The sequence below is a fragment of the Poromitra crassiceps genome (genome assembly GCF_964638095.1).
Source record: "Poromitra crassiceps genome assembly, chromosome: 7".
Classification (NCBI taxonomy): Eukaryota; Metazoa; Chordata; class Actinopteri; order Beryciformes; family Melamphaidae; genus Poromitra; species Poromitra crassiceps.
The window spans coordinates 45,204,082-45,220,879 of NC_139628.1; the positions used below are offsets into that span (position 1 = coordinate 45,204,082).

Here is a 16,798-nt window from a genome sequence, read left to right on the forward strand (position 1 = left end):
TCTTTCAAGATGTAGGATTTTGTTTCATATATTTCTAAAAGAGTGGCAGTGGTGGTGGCCTAAAGGTTAGAGAAGCGAGCTTGTGACCGGAAGGAAGGTCGTTGGTTCAATCCCCGGGACCGGCAGGATAAATCTGGGTGGAGAAAGTGAAAAGGCAGCACTTGCCCCTCCCTCATTACCACCACTGAGGTGCCCTTGAGCAAGGCCCTTGGCCCCAACCGCTCCAGTGGAGCTGGTCAGTGGTCAGCAGATCAGACTGTAGTTGTACTGGTCAGCTTCCAGGTGTGCATGTGTGTGTGAATGTGAACAGGGGCGCTCCTGAAAAAGAGAGCATTGCTCTCAGTGAGAAAAAGAAGAAACAAAAATAAAGGGACATTTTGTCCATCAATCTACTTACAAAACTCACTTTTTTCCAGACCGTTTTGTGATTTATCTGATTTATTCAACTGTTCTTTGCAGAGTGACATGATTAAATGGGCGAATAAGAAAGTATAAATATGACTAGACTTATTTGATCAGCTGGATTCATGCTTCAGTGCATTACTGTACAGGATCTGTGCTTGTTTAAATACATACATCCAACATATCTTTTGATTTTAAAATAAAATAAATAAGAGAGACAACAGAAATGTAGATCCAAATACATATGCTTACATAAATATGTGCAAAAAATCAAATTCGATTTGATAATAATAGACACACTTGGACAATCTGGAACATTCATTGTCATTCACAGTGGCTTTGTCAGCAGGTCAGATGGTCTAGAAGTTACTGCAGTGCAGGAAGTAGTTGTTCCCCAGCACACGGTACAGCCTGCCGCTCGCGCTGTACTCGAACATGGCGGCCCCGCTGTAGATGTAGGTAAAGCCTGGGGAACGAAGGCAAACTGTTAATTACTGTGCTGCTTATAGGTTGAGAAGTTACAGACAGGGTTCCTATATGTCCAACATGCACACCTTCTCATTTCCATACACTTGACTTGAGAAACTCATATCCACACGCCACTCACCTCTGTACTGGAAAGCAGCAGTCACCTTGCTGGTCAGGCCTGACCAGGTCTTCTCCACCCGTTTGGGGAATCCCTGGTCCATAGTGCCTTTGGCCTCATCATAACTAAAAAATAAAACAGGCATGGATTAGGCTGATCACTGCCATTCAGACATCATGGTAAGTTCTAGATAATACTTAACTCTGTCGAGTGTAACACAATTCCAACATACCTGTAGTAGTGTTTGCCGACGAAGAAGAATGTCTTGCGAGTTTTCTCATCGTAGAGGGCAGCATCGACCTTCTTCACGCTCCTGGGCAGACCGACACTGGTAAGGTCTTGGGGATAGCCACGCACAACGTCATAGCCAGATAAAGCCCAGACTTTGCGCCCTGTTGAGGCACAGAAAGAAAAGAGTTGTCAGCCAATGCACTGATGCGGACTTTGAAACGGGTTCCAGGGGAGGAGCCTATTAGGACGATTATGAGCACTCGTGCCTTTAAAGAGCATGACTGTGTCTGATTGGAGGTTTTCGTAAGCGGCGTCGATGTTGACAGGGCCGCTGGGCCAGAAGTTGGTGATGAGACTCTGCTGGGGCGTCGTGCTCTGAGGGTGGTTACGCCAGAAGAACCTGAGAACAGGAAACACCACCACAACGTTAGTACACCAGTTCTCCCAATCCTAGAGAAAACCAAGTCATTCTCATGTATTTTGCTTTCATATTCTTGGTTATTCAATGTCTAGCATACTTGTCTTTGAAGAAGAACATCTCTCCTCGCAGGGTGGTGACAGCGTCCAGGACCATGGTTGAATCACAGGCATTGGGGGTGGTGGGGTGCGTGGGTCCAGGCACATCGGGATCCTCATCAGGGTTTGGACCTGGAAGTCAAATTAAATCAGTCATGGAGTATTTTTAGAGACTCTGCCTCGCTCAGCAACAAAGCCATATCAAGAGCATGAAGTGCTCCAGGTTCACACACGTACAGTAGGGATGGGGATCGAGCCCCGGTATCAATAAGGACCCGACTGAAAATGTCTCAAAACCCGAAAATCGACAAGGTCCGAGCTTGTAGATGCTACTACGTTCGAGACTAGCGTAGGTCCTATAACGAAACGTTATGCCTCGAGAGATGAGAGTCATGTCATTTGAATCAAATCACTGGTCCACCAACATACATTGATTGTCTGAATTCAATTTAATTGCCAACCTCCCTTAAACTAAACAAATACGAATTTAATTGAATTGCTTTGCCAGGCTAGGAACATTTCATTCTGATCCCCATCCCTGAAAGGCGCTATATAAATCCAATCAATTATTATTGTTATTTATCATTACTCACACATGACCTCGTAAGAGATCAGTTTTGCCACAGGCGACAGTGAAGCAGGCGGTGACTACTAACCATAGAGAGACTGGATGGCGTTGACGTCATCCTGGGGCAGGACGAAGGTGTCAGGTTTTGTGAAGCTGTAAACGGAGAACATGAGAGCGCCAACGTCTTTGGAGTGATCCAAGCCCAGGGAGTGGCCAAACTCGTGCGCTGCCACAAGGAAGAGGACGTAGCCTGGAGCGGGAGACATAAACAAAATTATATATATACTGTTGTGTTTCATCTATGGCAGAGTGATGAGCGATGATCATGTCACAAATGCACAATGACAGTGCAGAATAATCTCCTGGGTCTATAGGACATATAGAGTTTGTCTGTGGAAGATCTCACCTGTGTTTGAGCGGAAGGTGAAGGTCTCATCTTCGTCAAAATGGGCATCTCCTCCGATGCCAGGGGCTGGGACAAAGGCATGGGCAAGGGTGCCACCAGGGCCATCAAAGGGGGAACGATCACCATGCACTGTAAACAAGAAGAAATGCCTGTCAGCTTTTTGCAAAAATAGTCAGCTTTTTGCACATACAGAGCCAGTAGTGAAAGAGTAGCAATTTAACCGAAGTGTTTCTGCTCCTGTGCTTATTGCTGTGACACCCTAACAGTGCAGAACTGGATTTCCCCATGTACTGTACCTAAGAACTGAGACTGATTAGCTGTGCTGCAATGTAAGTGAAGGCACATAAATAATTTGAGTCATTTAGGTGCTTAGAAATGAAGCTGACATGAGGACAGTGTTTTAAACAACACCTCTACTCATCAAAAACTGTGAGGGAAAAAAAACCTAAGGTGGCTGTAAAGACAATTTGTCCAATAGCTACTTCATAGACTGCTTTTCATTTGCGGTATAAACTGTGACGTTTATGAGACAAGTGGAAAGCTATTTTGTACGTACCTCGGCGAACAAAGGAGATCATGATGTCAGCAGTGCCACTATAGAGTCTTGTGAATCTCAGGGGAGTGACTTTGGCCCAAACCTGCAGAGCTCGATATATGGAGTCATCGACCTCAGACATGGGCATGTCAGGGGTGTAGTTCTCAATCCTATAGGACAGATAAATGGGTCAAATATACATTATATTTGGCGGAATGTTAAAGGAACATTCCGCCGATTTTCAATGCCGAGTTATTGTTCACATAATCTCACACATGTTCAAAAAATGTAAACGGTTTTGCAGACATTAATTTCGTTTGACAGTTATTGAGAGTTGATTTGAGTTAAGGTGTGGACCAGTGATGTCATTTGTGCATGAATGCCATCACTGGTCCACACCTTAACTCAAATCAACTCTCAATAACTGTCAAACTAACAATGATTGTCTGCAAAACTGTTTAAGATTTTCGGATATGTGTGAGATGATGTGCGAAATAAATCAGCATTGTTTTTAGGTGGAGTGCCCCTTTAATGTCTACAATTTACTTCTCTCTGCCTCTCTCTTTTTATGTAACTCACCTGTAGGTAAGGTTGTGTTTTCCCCACTTGAAGCCGCTTGCAGTGGGGGAGGAATGAACATCTGGAATGCCACAGCGAGGCTTCTTCATGATCTCCATGGTCTCGGCATCCAACATGCCGGTGACCTGGAGGCCAAAGAAGCGTTGCATCTCGCTGAGCTTTACGTTTGCCTGGCTGATCGCCGCTCTGGCCACCGGACCCGTCGTCTCCTGTGTCAGGTTGAAGAACTTCTCCAGGTAGCTCTGCAAGAAAGAACAAGTGGTTAGATCATAGTTAGCTAATGCAGTTAGCTGCTAGAACCGACACGTATTGCATGAAGGGAGAAGGGGAGCTGAACTGCATCGTATGTTGACATTGTGCACTAGCAGTCACAAGATCGTCATTTGTCTATAAGAACAACACATTGGGAATTCATAGAAAAGTTTTCAAATGCACGTATTGAACACATCTATAGCAAAACAGTGAGGATACCTACCTCTGCAAAAAGCTCATCTTCCGCAGTGATTTGCGATATGGGCACACAGTAAACTGCGACTGCCAGGCTGAGAAGAATGCACAGATTGAAAGACTCCATGTTTCCTCGTCGTGTGTGACTTTGTGTTACTGTGCGGGGAGGCAGCACCTTTATAGGGATGCTGAGGACCAGAACACGAGTCAGGAAATCTACTGTATGGAGGACAGAGGAAGTAAGGCTGCGATTGCTCAGCCAACCACAAATTTCCCCGTAACGAGACGCTGTTCTGTTACGACACGTTCTTGATTGTTGTGAACACATTTTCTCATCGAGTGATGAAAGATATAGGGGGGGATTCTCCATCCAGATGCCCTCCTCTCGCCTCAAGATGCCTTACAGTGGAGTCATACGCCAAAGTACTTGCCATGCATGCCATTTGCTAAATACTAAAGTATTTTGTTAAACCTTAGCGACCGGTCTCTCATGATTGAAATAGTAATGTATAGTTATATATAGAAATATATAGATATAGTAATCACATGAATCCACCATGGGGGAAAAAATAATGTGTACAAATGCAGCAATGTTCAATTGGCATCTGGGCCATTCAGCTGCCTAAACTAAACTTCATATACTTAAACTTAACTTAAGATGACATAACTTAAACCAATTCTACCCCTTAATAAAAAAGTATAGATATCATTAGTTTCTCTACAACAATGTACCTTATGGTGTAACAATGTTCTACCATTGTTATACTAATATACTAGGCATTATGTGAGGGGTTCCCAATCTTTTTTGGCTTGTGACCCCCACTTTGACGTCACAAGACTCTAGTGATTCAAAACACAGACCAATTTTTGCAACAATTTTTTTTTGTTAATAGTTTATACTATGTTGCAAGTAAATTGTAGACCACGTTTAGGCGATTTCATCTATTTTAGTGTGGATGGCAGCCAGAGGCAGAATAGCCAGGACGAGCCACAGATTACTTCAGAAAGTGAGGATTATATTTTCCCAGTGTTGCAGAAGAAGGGGTAAAAGTTCTGTTGGACTCTGCAGGTAGGGCTCTGGGAGCGGTCCTTAATAAGGTTAAGCTATGTAGGGATCTTGGTTATAAAACCTACACTCTATTTGACACTGTTCAGAACAGAGCTATGCGCTGTTTTCTGGGTGTACATGAAATGGCCCCAAACTTGCAGTATGACATGGGATGGGACCCCTGTGAAGTGCGGCATAGGACGAATCAGCGTGACGTCACTTGACACCCAGAAATGCGGAACTCCACGGCAGTTAATAGTATGAGTTGTGCCAAACAAACGTTAATATCTCAAAAACTATACATCACATCGCTTATATTTTGACATTCTGAGTGCAGAATTAGCTCAAGAGTTTGATGTATAATATATGCATGTCGTGTTAAAGTTGTGTGAACTGTCGCAATTTTAAAATGTAAACAGAGTCAAGCCAGCTAGCAGACACTCACACCTCGCGCCACCTGTGCTCCATAGGGTTCCATTGCCGTTGCCACCCAGTGACGCGGTTTGTTTACCAAAATGCTGCACGGCTGATCCCTCGACTAGGGGTGACATGGTGCGACTGTACCAAATAATTACTCTTGGGCAAGTGAGCTTGAAAAAACATTTGGTATGTCAGGTCTTCAATATATATATATATATAAATAAATTACGTTGTTCTGTTAGTCAAATTAAAACAATATTATTTGAAAATTATAAACAGAAATGGTCAGAAGAAGTTCTGTGCAAACCAAAACTGAGAATGTACAGTCTGATTAAACGTATCTACCACCCAGAGCACTATGTCAATCTTAACCTGACCAGAGCTCAGAGGTCAGTTTGTGCCCAGCTGAGATGTGGTATCCTGCCTCTGCCTCTGGAAACCGGACGCTTCCACTCAATTCTTGAGGAGGACAGAAAGTGTCACCTGTGTTCTACTGTCCGCTATATCACAATCTTAGACATAGGCTTTTCTGTAGAATTTATTTTGATGACGGCCCTGATTTGTTTTCTATGTCTGTTGATTGTAGACTTCGTTCCAGGTAGCTCAGTTTGTGTTAAATGCCTACCAACAGCGTAGGATGGTACTTTATGTTTGAGGTGTTAAAATATTTTTCATCGTCTGACATGTTTGGAGATATATCATATTCTGTTCTCACGCCGTCCTCCTTGCACAATGCATTTTCTCAGGAACGATGACCAACAACGATGACTTCAGCAACTCAGACAGTTAGTGTGCGGTAATCAAAACAGTTGCACCATATTCATTGAACAAGTAGGTGTCTTTGCAATTTTGCACTCGAAAGGTGTGTAACCCAACTGAACCACAGAGTCCCAGCAAAAAGAAGAAGCCATAAAGTACATTTGACATTTTTGTCTTGAGGGGGCGGAATTACATGTATGACTTCGTAGCAGCGACGTCAAAACCAACCACAAGCCAGAAGAAACCTTGATATAAAAATGCCATTGTTGCAGCAGTGTGATACGTACTCAATACTTTTAACCACTTCCTTATTGTTCATCACTTCCCTTTAATTGTGGAACTTCTATTTCACACAGGCTTTACTGTCTAGGGCTCTATTGGCTGGATATACCGCACACATCTCACACACACACACACACACACACGCACGCACGCACACACACACACGCACGCACGCACACACACACACACACACACACATGGACACACACACACACCACATCATCATCATTATCAGCATCCTGGGGGGGCGCTACAGTATACTTAGATTATCTTCTCCCCTTCATCACTCTGCCTCCTTTTCCCATGTACCAGCAGATCATCATGAAAGGGCAGAGACGACAAAACGATAATGTTGCCACGTGTATCATTTTCAAACATAACATTGTCAGATTCTGATATCTTGGTATAATTACTGTAAACAGATGAGAGCATGGTCAAGATGAATGATCTTCTATCTCATACCACTGGTCATCTTAGTGCTATAGTGTCGTTTTCATTGTTCTATTTAAAGCTGAAGTGTCGCTCGCTGCCCGATCTGTGACTGTAGCTCGTATACGTCAGAGCCGTATAATAGAAGAGTTCTGACATCTCCATTCACTCCAATGGACCAGTTTTTTTCCAGGAAGTAAGGTCCTGGAACTCTTGAGTAAAAAAAGCAGCACTGTCGAGTTGCAGCAAAATAGACAGTTTGTGTTGTACATTGAAAGGGGTTTTCATCCCTTGAATCAAATTGTACATTATCAGCTTTATTTTAGCATGCAAAAGTAACGCGAGACTCATTCCTGGCTGTTCATTGGCTAATGAGTCTCGCATTTTGGTCCTCCCCTGACGCCACTCTCTCTCTAGAGGACACTAGTACACGTCAGCCATTTCCAACCTGTCGGCCGGGGCCCACTGATGGACCGCGAAGGTATTGCAAGTGGGTCGCCAAATCATTTGCAAAACATTGTGTTCTTCGTTTTTATTTTATTTTATTATTTGTCTGTTAGTTTGTTAGCAGGATTTAGGAGCGGATCCGATCCGGGTCACGGGAGGTGTGTCTGTGTGTGTGTGTGTGTGTGTGCGTGTGTGCGTGTGTGTGTGTGTGCGTGTGTGTGTGTGTGGGGCGGGGGGATATGTGAGTTTCTTATAAAATATTCCGTTTGCATGCTACAGACATGCCCACATGACGTCCCTGCAGTACGTCCTGCACGTCTCCCTCCTGAATTGAACGTGTTAGGGACATGTTACTTCCTGTTAGGGACAACATGCTGGGACTTCCTTTTAGTCATCTTTTTGCAGCCGTCCCTTCTTCTGTGAACAAATTGTGCAACACCAGCTATGAGCTAGAGCATAATGTCGTCAAGCAGTCTGACCGTGAGAACTCTGATAGGACATCATAGTAAGGTGTTCACACTTCAATAATGTGACTAAAATCGGAATATTCCACACGTTTTATCACTCACATCACAGCGTTTTTGAATTTTGCAATCTGTGGAAGCAGATTGTGCGTGTGTGTGTGTGTGTGTGTGTGTGTGTGTGTGTGTGTGTGTGCGCGCGCGTGCGTGTGTGTGTGTGTGTGTGTGTGCGTGCGGGGGGGGGGGGGGGTACGGGGGGGGGGGTACGGTGCGTACGATGGGTACGGTGGGGTACGGTGGCGCAGGGGTAAGCGCTGTCGCCTCACAGTTGGAAGGTCCTGGGTTCGATTCTCGCCTGGGACACTGTGGGCGCTGTGGTTGTGTTCCCCCCCATATCTTCAGTGCCTACTGCCCAGGGGCCGGTTGCACCAACTGGTCTTACACTGGTCTTAAGCTAAGTTGGTCGTAACTTTACGACCTAACAGCTACGCCAGTTGCACAAAGACGGCTTAAGCCTTCTTTTCACTACGCCCAGGCGTAAGAGTTACGCCTGGTCAGGAGGAGGCGTAGCACCTGCCTGTAACAGAGATCTCCGTGTCTTATCAGCGGAGAGACCGTTTTGAGTCCTTACCCTCATCGTCGTAACACAGCCAGTTCTCCATCTTTTGAAGCATGATGTTAGATTACAATGAGCTAGTTGTGTGGCTTAGCCTTCCAAAATGTTGCCGTTAATTCTTTAGAATGTAATACATAGAATTGGGAATGTTACATTCAATTTCATTCAGACTGTCTTTCTGGCTCAATCGCCGCCATTTTCCACCCAGAGCGAGGGAAGGTGAGAGGAGGGAGGGTGTTTTACAGTAGTGGCTGAGAGAGCGTAGTGGCACAGTGCTCCAAGCAGGTCGCGAGGCACATTTTTTGCAACATCATCCAATCAGGGTGCATTCCCTGGCAATTCACATGGACGCGCATTGCTACGACCAGCATAGTTAAGACCAGACATAAGCCGTGTTGGTGCAACAGGCGTAAGTCCATGGTCTTAACTAAGACCGACGTAGGAGTTACGACCAGGCATAGTTAAGACCAGTTGGTGCAACCGGCCCCAGGTGGGTTAACTCGTCGTAAGGGCCTTTCTCTCTGTGTGGAGTTTGCATGTTCTCCCCGTGCTCCCCCAGGGGGTTCCTCCGTATATAACCCCCCCACTAAAAACATGCAGAAGATCAGATCGTCATCGTCATCCGACCAGTGACGACAACATCCGAAGTTGGTCCCCGGGCGCTGTACGAGAAAGCGACCACTGCTCCTGGCCTGCCCCTCGGAGGAAAGGACATGCCTGGATGGGTTAAATGCAGAGGACACTTTTCACCGGCCACCGTCAGCATGAGTGTGTTGTGGCCGCATGCATCTATTGTGGTGTTCGTGTGACAATAAAAGACGGGCTTGTGCGTTACGAGAGAGAGTGTGCACGCGCTATAGCGTGCTAGGCTAGCTCATCAAACTGTGGGGTCCATTCATTCAACAGAACTTTATTTTATTCAAAGAACTTTATTTAAAGAAATGTATTTGTCATATAAAGGATGCCATATCGTTTCTTCCCATGGCGTACACACAGGCTCAATCATTAGTCTGTCCATTTACATTTTCAATTAGAGTGAACCGTGAGCGAATTGATCCAAACCCGACGGTGTTAGATAGGCCAGTGTGAACTGATGAAATGATACAGACCATCACGTCAGCACTGGATATAATCAGGTGAATGGTCTCCACAGGGAGTCCAGTGTCCGCTCTGCAGCAAATGGACTCATAATGAGACATTACGTAAAACTATAAGGTTATTGTTAAAGCCATGTCCATCAGTCAGCCCTGACATCTCAGCATGTCGTCTAATTGAGACCAAATATAATATTATGATTATGGAATGGTGAGCTAGGACAGCTATAACTAATGGTGTAGCTAATGCAATTTCTATAGGAACCATAGCAACCAAAACATGTACAGCAAAAAGGTAAGAGAGAAGGTAAGAGAGAAGGTAATTTGTTGTTTTTGTGAGTGTGTTCACATTGGACATGATTTGTGTTTGATGTTGTAAATAAAATCCATGCAAGCTTTCCAGGCTTCCAGCTGAGCTCTCTTCTTGGACTGGATGCTACACCAGGCAACACACAGAGATGATGTTCGGCCTCCTGCCTGCGCGCAATTCCCTCCAGCATCTGTTGAGTCTTTGCGATAACACCATGTTTTCTACAGTACAGTACATACTTCCCGTTTCTTCTTGGGAGCAGCATGCTGGTAGGCTATATGTCAGAGTCAGAAAGAGAGAGAGAGAGAGTGAGAGAGAGAGAGAGCGAGAGCTGCCAAGCAGGGGTCGTTTAGGGGTGGCCAATCATCCAATTATCAGGATAAAACAGGTGGCACCTCATTGGGAAAGCTCATTAAAATGGCATTCGGTCTTGGCTCTCAGTTGCCTCTGGGAATGAAAGCACATTTCCTGTTTGGCCCGTTCAAATTTTTCAAATAAAGTCAATAGAGTCGGGGCAAGGAGAAATGGAGAGGCATTCCCTGGCCCCTGAATGATTGGATATTTGGATCGGAGCCAATCAAGATGTAGCCACTCTTTCTACTGGCCGGGTCATCATGATGGAGCCTTTGCTTTTTAGGCCTTGGGCTTCGTCATTAGAGCAAGGCATCCCATCTTTAACGCAAGAGCTGTCTTTTCCTCCGTCTTCGAGGTTTACAAGCGTCCGCTCGATGGCTATTTACGGTGCGTGAAAGTTCAACTTGTCACACGGCGATGCACGTGTGCGCATGCACGCCGAAAACACACCGCGCCGCACACAAATTACAAAGAGCCTTTTCCGCCGGGTGCTTCTGAAGGCTGCTAGGGGTTTTCTTCAATATGCCCGTGGCAGTTAGAGAAATCAAATATGGTGTTTTTTTTTTTTTACCACACCTCTAATGGTCTATAAAACCAAAGGTCAAGTATTTTTTCTCCTAGCGATTGTTCACTAAAGTGGAAAAAAGAGAGGTCGATCGGGAAGGTGGGGGGGAGTCGGAAATTGGTTTTGCGAGCCCCAGCTTTACAGTTACCGAGTCAGGGACAATAAGGCTTGATGGCTGAGAGAAGCAGAGAGAGACAAACCTCACCTGCTCCACTCCCTCCCTTTTTTTTAACGAGATTCAAAAGAACACGTCGTAATACCCTGCTCTCACAAATGTACGGATAATTACCCACCTCGCCCATTTGCTTGCACACGTGGAGACGATTTGGCAAGTGTTAACAATCTCACTCTGCTCATTTGGACTGTTGCTCGACTGAGTTGATGCCTTGGTGATTTGCCTCAAAGCGTTTCTACACCTGTCATCAAGTAACAGCTCGCCGACGCCACTTGAACTTGATAATGCTGCAAATATATAGCACTGGAGTGTCTTCACTCACCTTATTAGCTTTCTATCAAATATTACACCTTACCTTCACTGGTGGATAAATAAATAAATGAAAAATACATGAAAAATAAATGAAAAATAAATGAAAAATAAAAAAATAAATACATAAATACATAAACAAATAAATACATAAATACATAAACACATAAATACATAAGTAAATACATAAATAAATAAAACGACATGCATATATAATACATCAAACTCTTGAATGTCTCTCTCACTCAGAATGTCAAAATATAAGCGATGTGATGTATCGTTTTTGAGATATTAACGTTTGGCACAACTCATACGAATAACTGCCGTTCCGCATTTCTGGGTGGCAAGTGACGTCACGCTGATTCGGCCTATTGGACGCAATTTTTTCTCTCTTTCAAAACCATGGAGGGCCAAAACAAACCCCCGGGCCCCACATTTGTCAGCCATGCTTTACAACAAGAGGATCAAAGAACAGAGGTGAGCAATTGATATACAGAGGTGCAGTTATGTTTTATTTGTATTCACTCATACATACAAGTAATAATTATCCATCATATTGATATTGACCCCCCCCCCCCCCCCCCACAATATGCATTCTATTTTCACAGCTCAGCTGGAACAGTATTGTGGTAAAAATCAGTACACAGATGTACAGTATGTATGTGGTGCGTGTGTGTGTGTGTGTGTGTGTGTGTGTGTGTGTGTGCGTGTGCGCGCGTGTGTGTGTGCATGCATGCACATCCTCAGCTGATGCAAGCGTTTTGGTTGCCTAGCTTGTGGGCGGGTCAGAACGTGGCACCAGCTTCAGTTTGATTGGTCGTTTTGGCGCTAGCAGGAACACGTCCATCTCAAAGGGAACCTGGCAGGTAGCAACGGTATCAAAGAGTGGATAGTCATTAGAGATGCATGTGACATCTTAGTGCATACTGTATTGTGCTTAACTTCAACTTTATTGATATCCCGAAGGAAATTTGGATTGTAGCAGGCATTAGGACACAACAAGACAAAGGACACGCATAATCAATACAATAACTCTGGGATCATCAGTGATCATCAGCATCAGTGTTCGATTCTAAGCTCAGTTTGTTATCAATAATAGTTCCCAAGTATTTATACGCTGGGACAATCTCAACTTCCATATCCTGGATGGTGGTATGAGAGTAATACTGCTGGGTTCAGTGGGTTTAGATTTACAGAAATTAATGATCATATCTTTAGTCTTTGACACGTTAATTGACAAGAAAAAGTCATGACACCAAGTTATGAAGTCATCCACTGCAGGACCGTGCTCAGTCTCATTATTATTTAAAAGACTCACTATGGCGGAGTCATCAGCAAACTTCAAGATATGCCAGTTTTGATAAATACTTCTACAGAAGTTTGTACAGTATATATATCAAATAAAAAACAACAAAGGAAAAACACAGCCCTGGGGGGAACCAATAGAAGAGAATAACTTGGAAGACAACACACCATTGACCCTGACACATTGACCTATCTGTCAAAATGTTCACAATCTAACCAACAAGATCTGAGTTAATATTAAAATGTAGCGAGTAGCTTCTTTGGGTTTTGCGGGCCTCCAGATGTTGGATTGCAGAGATTTAGCAAGTTTAGAGTTGTGTCCTCCACACCCCTACCTGCCTGATAGGCAAACTGAAGAGGATGTAACCTACTTCAGTATGTCCTGCTTAACCAGCTTCTCAAAGACTTCCATTACCAGACAGGTGAGAGCTATAGGTCTAAAGTCATTTCAGCTTAATTGTGGTATTGTTTTTCAAAGTGATGTTTCAGGAAGTGAATGAATGAATGGAGAAATTAATTAATTAATGTTTTTTCTTTTTTCGTGTCATGCTTTTTCATGCATTTTTGTATGCCCAATCCGCATGGGCTTACAAGACACCATACATTTACATCAAGTCAGCACCAGAGTAGCGCACAGCATAGGCTAACATATTAAATGACAAAGAAAGAGTATAATGAAACTACGAGATCTTTCATATTCAGTTATTCAAACCATCACTGACGGAAACTATTACTAAGTGTTACAGGAACACCAGAAAGAGAAACATAAATGTTAAGTCGCTAATCTATTTTTCTTTTCTAGGCTTTTGAGATAAAGTTTGCACACTTAAAATGCATCAAAATAAAAAAAAACTTTCCATTGTTTGGTCATCTGGGTACCAGAATATTTCAAGGTTTAGTTGAAGTATATCATGGAACAGTTAGCTCTCTTAGGTCATTATAATTTGTAGTTACTATAAAATAAAATGGGACTCATTTTCCACTTCACCCAGATCACATAGCTCACACAATCTGTTCTGCTCTGGAATATGTTTTAATGGCCTAACCTCTGTGGCCAGACAGAGAATACCAGCTCTCAGCTGTGCAACCAAACAGCTTTGTGATCTTTGGACTGACAAACAGGCCATTCAATCAATCAATCAATCAATCAATCAATCAATTTGATATTTATATAGCGCCAAATCATAACAAGGGCTATCTCAAGGCTAAACAGGTAATTATTAACTCCTGATACCATTTGCACATGTAACCTAACTAGCGATGATTAATTTTGGAGCAGACTCACACACCAATAAAGCAATAATAAGCGTTGGAAGGGCTTTGTGGTCTCACCTCCGTCTCCTCACACACAGAGAAGCTGAAGCTCTGCAGGATCTCCACTATGGCCAGTTTCATGATCACCAGAGCAAATCGCATCCCAATACAGTTCCTGGGCCCTGCCCCAAAGGGCATGTAGTTGTAGGGGTCAACAGTTCCCTTGTTCTCCTTGCTGAACCTGGGGGTACACACATACGACGCACGTACGCACACACGCACACGTGCACACACACACACACACACACACACACACACACACACACACACACACACACACACACACACACACACACACACACACACACACCTTACACATAACACGTAAGGGCAAACCTACGTATACAACAGTATGTATGTATGTATGTATGTATGTATGTATGTACTACATACATACATACATACATACATACATACATACATACATACATTGTACATTGTACATTGTACATTGTATGTATGTATGTATGTATGTATGTGTGTATGTATGTATATATGTATGTATGTATGTATGTATGTACCGTATGTATGTATGTATGTATGTATCTACCTATCTATCTATCTGTCTGTCTGTCTGTCTGTCTGTCTGTCTGTCTATCTATCTATCTATCTATCTATCTATCTATCTCTGTTTTCATTTTCTTGGCCACCGTCGGCCTGACAGCATTCATACATGGCAGAGGATATTTTAATTGGGTCATTATGGCCGATTAAATGAGCAAAAATTGACGATTAAGCTTAATTTATACTTATTAGAAAGTGTCGCTCAGCACATGGTCACAGACTAAAGAGAAAGTGTCACTCATGGTGTTGCATTTATACTTCAGTGAACGTTCGCCTCGGTTCAACGGTCACGTGACACTCGAACGCTATAAGTGCAGACAGCCAAGAGAAGAGAGGGAATGCAGTCAATGCACAGTGAAACCACGTCGTTTTCAAGTCATACATCAAGGACATGCTGATAAAAATAGCAGGGACACGTTCATTCATTTAAATTGAGCGAAAACCAAAACAAGGAAGTCATGCGCGTGTGTCGTCTATATAGCCAATCAGACTTGCGTGACACTATGTGACGTAGTCAGCATCACAATAAATTTAACTAGGTAGCAGTCACTGCTCGTCGACACTTGAAAGTGTCGACTCAAGTCCTCATTTCTGTCGGCGATGGTTTCAAAAGTGTTGCCAGACCAATTGGGCTTCAGTGATAGCACTGCCCACAGCAGCCATCAAGTAACATACACATACCAGACACACACCGCAACAATTAGTGATCGCACTACCCATGGCAGCCAGCAGGTGACAGACACACAAGCAGGTGGCACACACACACACACACACACACACACACACACACACACACACACACACACACACACGGACGGACGGACGGACGGACGGGACAGACAGACAGACAGACAGACAGACAGTGATGGCATGCTCCAACAGGTATCAGCACTAATAATAATCATCATCAGAATCATAATAATAATACAGGCCTTCTTCGTGTGTGTTCCTTGCATGTGAACGAATCATTCACGTACCTCTCAGGTTGGAACACCTCAGGCTCGGGCCACACATCAGGGTCCCGGTGCAGGACAAATGTGGGTACCATGACAACCATATCTTTTGGAATCACCAAGCCACCGATCTCCACGCTCGCCTTGGCAACGCGCTCCAGACGGGTCGCGATGGGGTACAGCCGCAGAGACTCATTGATGACGCTGTCTAGGTATTCCATCTCCATCAGAGGCTGGTACTGGACAGAAGCCTGAGCGCACACGCACGCGCGCGCACACACACACACGCACACGCACACGCACACGCACACGCACACACACACACACACACACACACACACACACACACACACACACAATTCTTACATACAGTATGCTTGTCAGGAGAAGCCCACCACTCACACACATGAGGCTTCTAAAGCTGTGTTCACACCGAGATATTTATTTTTCTGGAATCGCTTTGTCGCTGTGTTTAAATCGCTCGTCAACAGGCACAAGAATTGACGGACATCTGGGAGCTAACGTTAGACAGGATGAAAACGCAATGTCATGATGTTTGTCCACTACGAGCGTGCTCCTAACGTGAGCTCTATACCGGTATTACAGACTTCACTTCATGTCAGCTGTCAGCCTGTCAATCAGCTGTCAATGCGGTTTGTTGCCACACAATAAACCAGTGGTTTGTTCCAAGTCAGTGTGATCCATGACTCACTCTCACACGGCAGCCAATCAGCGTTGAACAGCGAGCGACTGATGCCAGCGTAATTTTGCTCGAGTTGGGATATTTCATCTCGGGCGACGAGTGAGTTTTCGCCCTATCGCTCTGTCTCTGTCGCTCGGACGCCCAGCGATTTTTCTCGCTCGTTTGCATTGACTTTGTATGTAAACTCGATGCCAGCGAAAAACTTTAATAGGTCGGTGTGAACGCACCTTACAAGCTAGATACATTGAGAGTGGACAGAGATATTGAGGTAAGAAAAACATTGTTATACAATTTTAGCATGCGTTGTCCAAACCCTGGTACTGATAAGTTACACTATCCTTGGACCAAATTTAACTGATCCCTGAACTGGTCCTTTTAATGTAGTAAATGCAAATTTGGCAAACTCAGATTATACTCTTG

The 16,798-nt window shown here is 44.1% G+C and overlaps 2 protein-coding genes across 2 annotated transcripts in view; both read right to left on the reverse strand.

The window, feature by feature from the left end:
- Positions 1 to 524: 524 nt before the first annotated feature.
- LOC310779874 (collagenase 3-like) lies at positions 525 to 4,403 on the reverse strand. The gene is made up of 10 exons (XM_083640376.1): positions 4,299 to 4,403; positions 3,824 to 4,065; positions 3,266 to 3,414; positions 2,710 to 2,838; positions 2,392 to 2,553; positions 1,738 to 1,867; positions 1,486 to 1,619; positions 1,221 to 1,380; positions 1,010 to 1,113; positions 525 to 868 (listed from the first exon to the last, which is right to left on the reverse strand). The coding sequence occupies exons 1-10, from the start codon at positions 4,395 to 4,397 to the stop codon at positions 762 to 764; spliced, it is 1,416 nt and encodes a 471-aa protein (XP_083496502.1). The 5' UTR covers positions 4,398 to 4,403; the 3' UTR covers positions 525 to 761.
- A 7,804-nt stretch (positions 4,404 to 12,207) lies between these two features.
- Positions 12,208 to 16,798, reverse strand: part of LOC310779130 (cytochrome P450 3A30-like) — a gene marked incomplete at its 5' end in the record, with an annotated part of 8,060 nt that continues 3,469 nt past the window's right edge. Inside the window, 3 exons of the mRNA XM_083639629.1 lie at positions 12,208 to 12,398; positions 14,177 to 14,339; positions 15,700 to 15,926. Coding sequence (XP_083495755.1) covers positions 12,309 to 12,398; positions 14,177 to 14,339; positions 15,700 to 15,926 — 480 coding nt within the window. The 3' untranslated portion in view covers positions 12,208 to 12,308. The remainder of the gene's footprint in view (positions 12,399 to 14,176; positions 14,340 to 15,699; positions 15,927 to 16,798) is intronic.

Excerpts from the sequence above, each read along its gene's own strand:
- LOC310779874 (XM_083640376.1), bottom strand. The coding sequence starts at position 4,397 with ATGGAGTCTTTCAATCTGTGCATTCTTCTCAGCCTGGCAGTCGCAGTT. Across the intron at positions 3,415-3,823 it reads AAACACAACCTTACCTACAG|GATTGAGAACTACACCCCTG; the intron begins GTGAGTTACATA and ends TCTGTCCTATAG. Across the intron at positions 869-1,009 it reads TGCTGCTTTCCAGTACAGAG|GCTTTACCTACATCTACAGC; the intron begins GTGAGTGGCGTG and ends TTCGTTCCCCAG.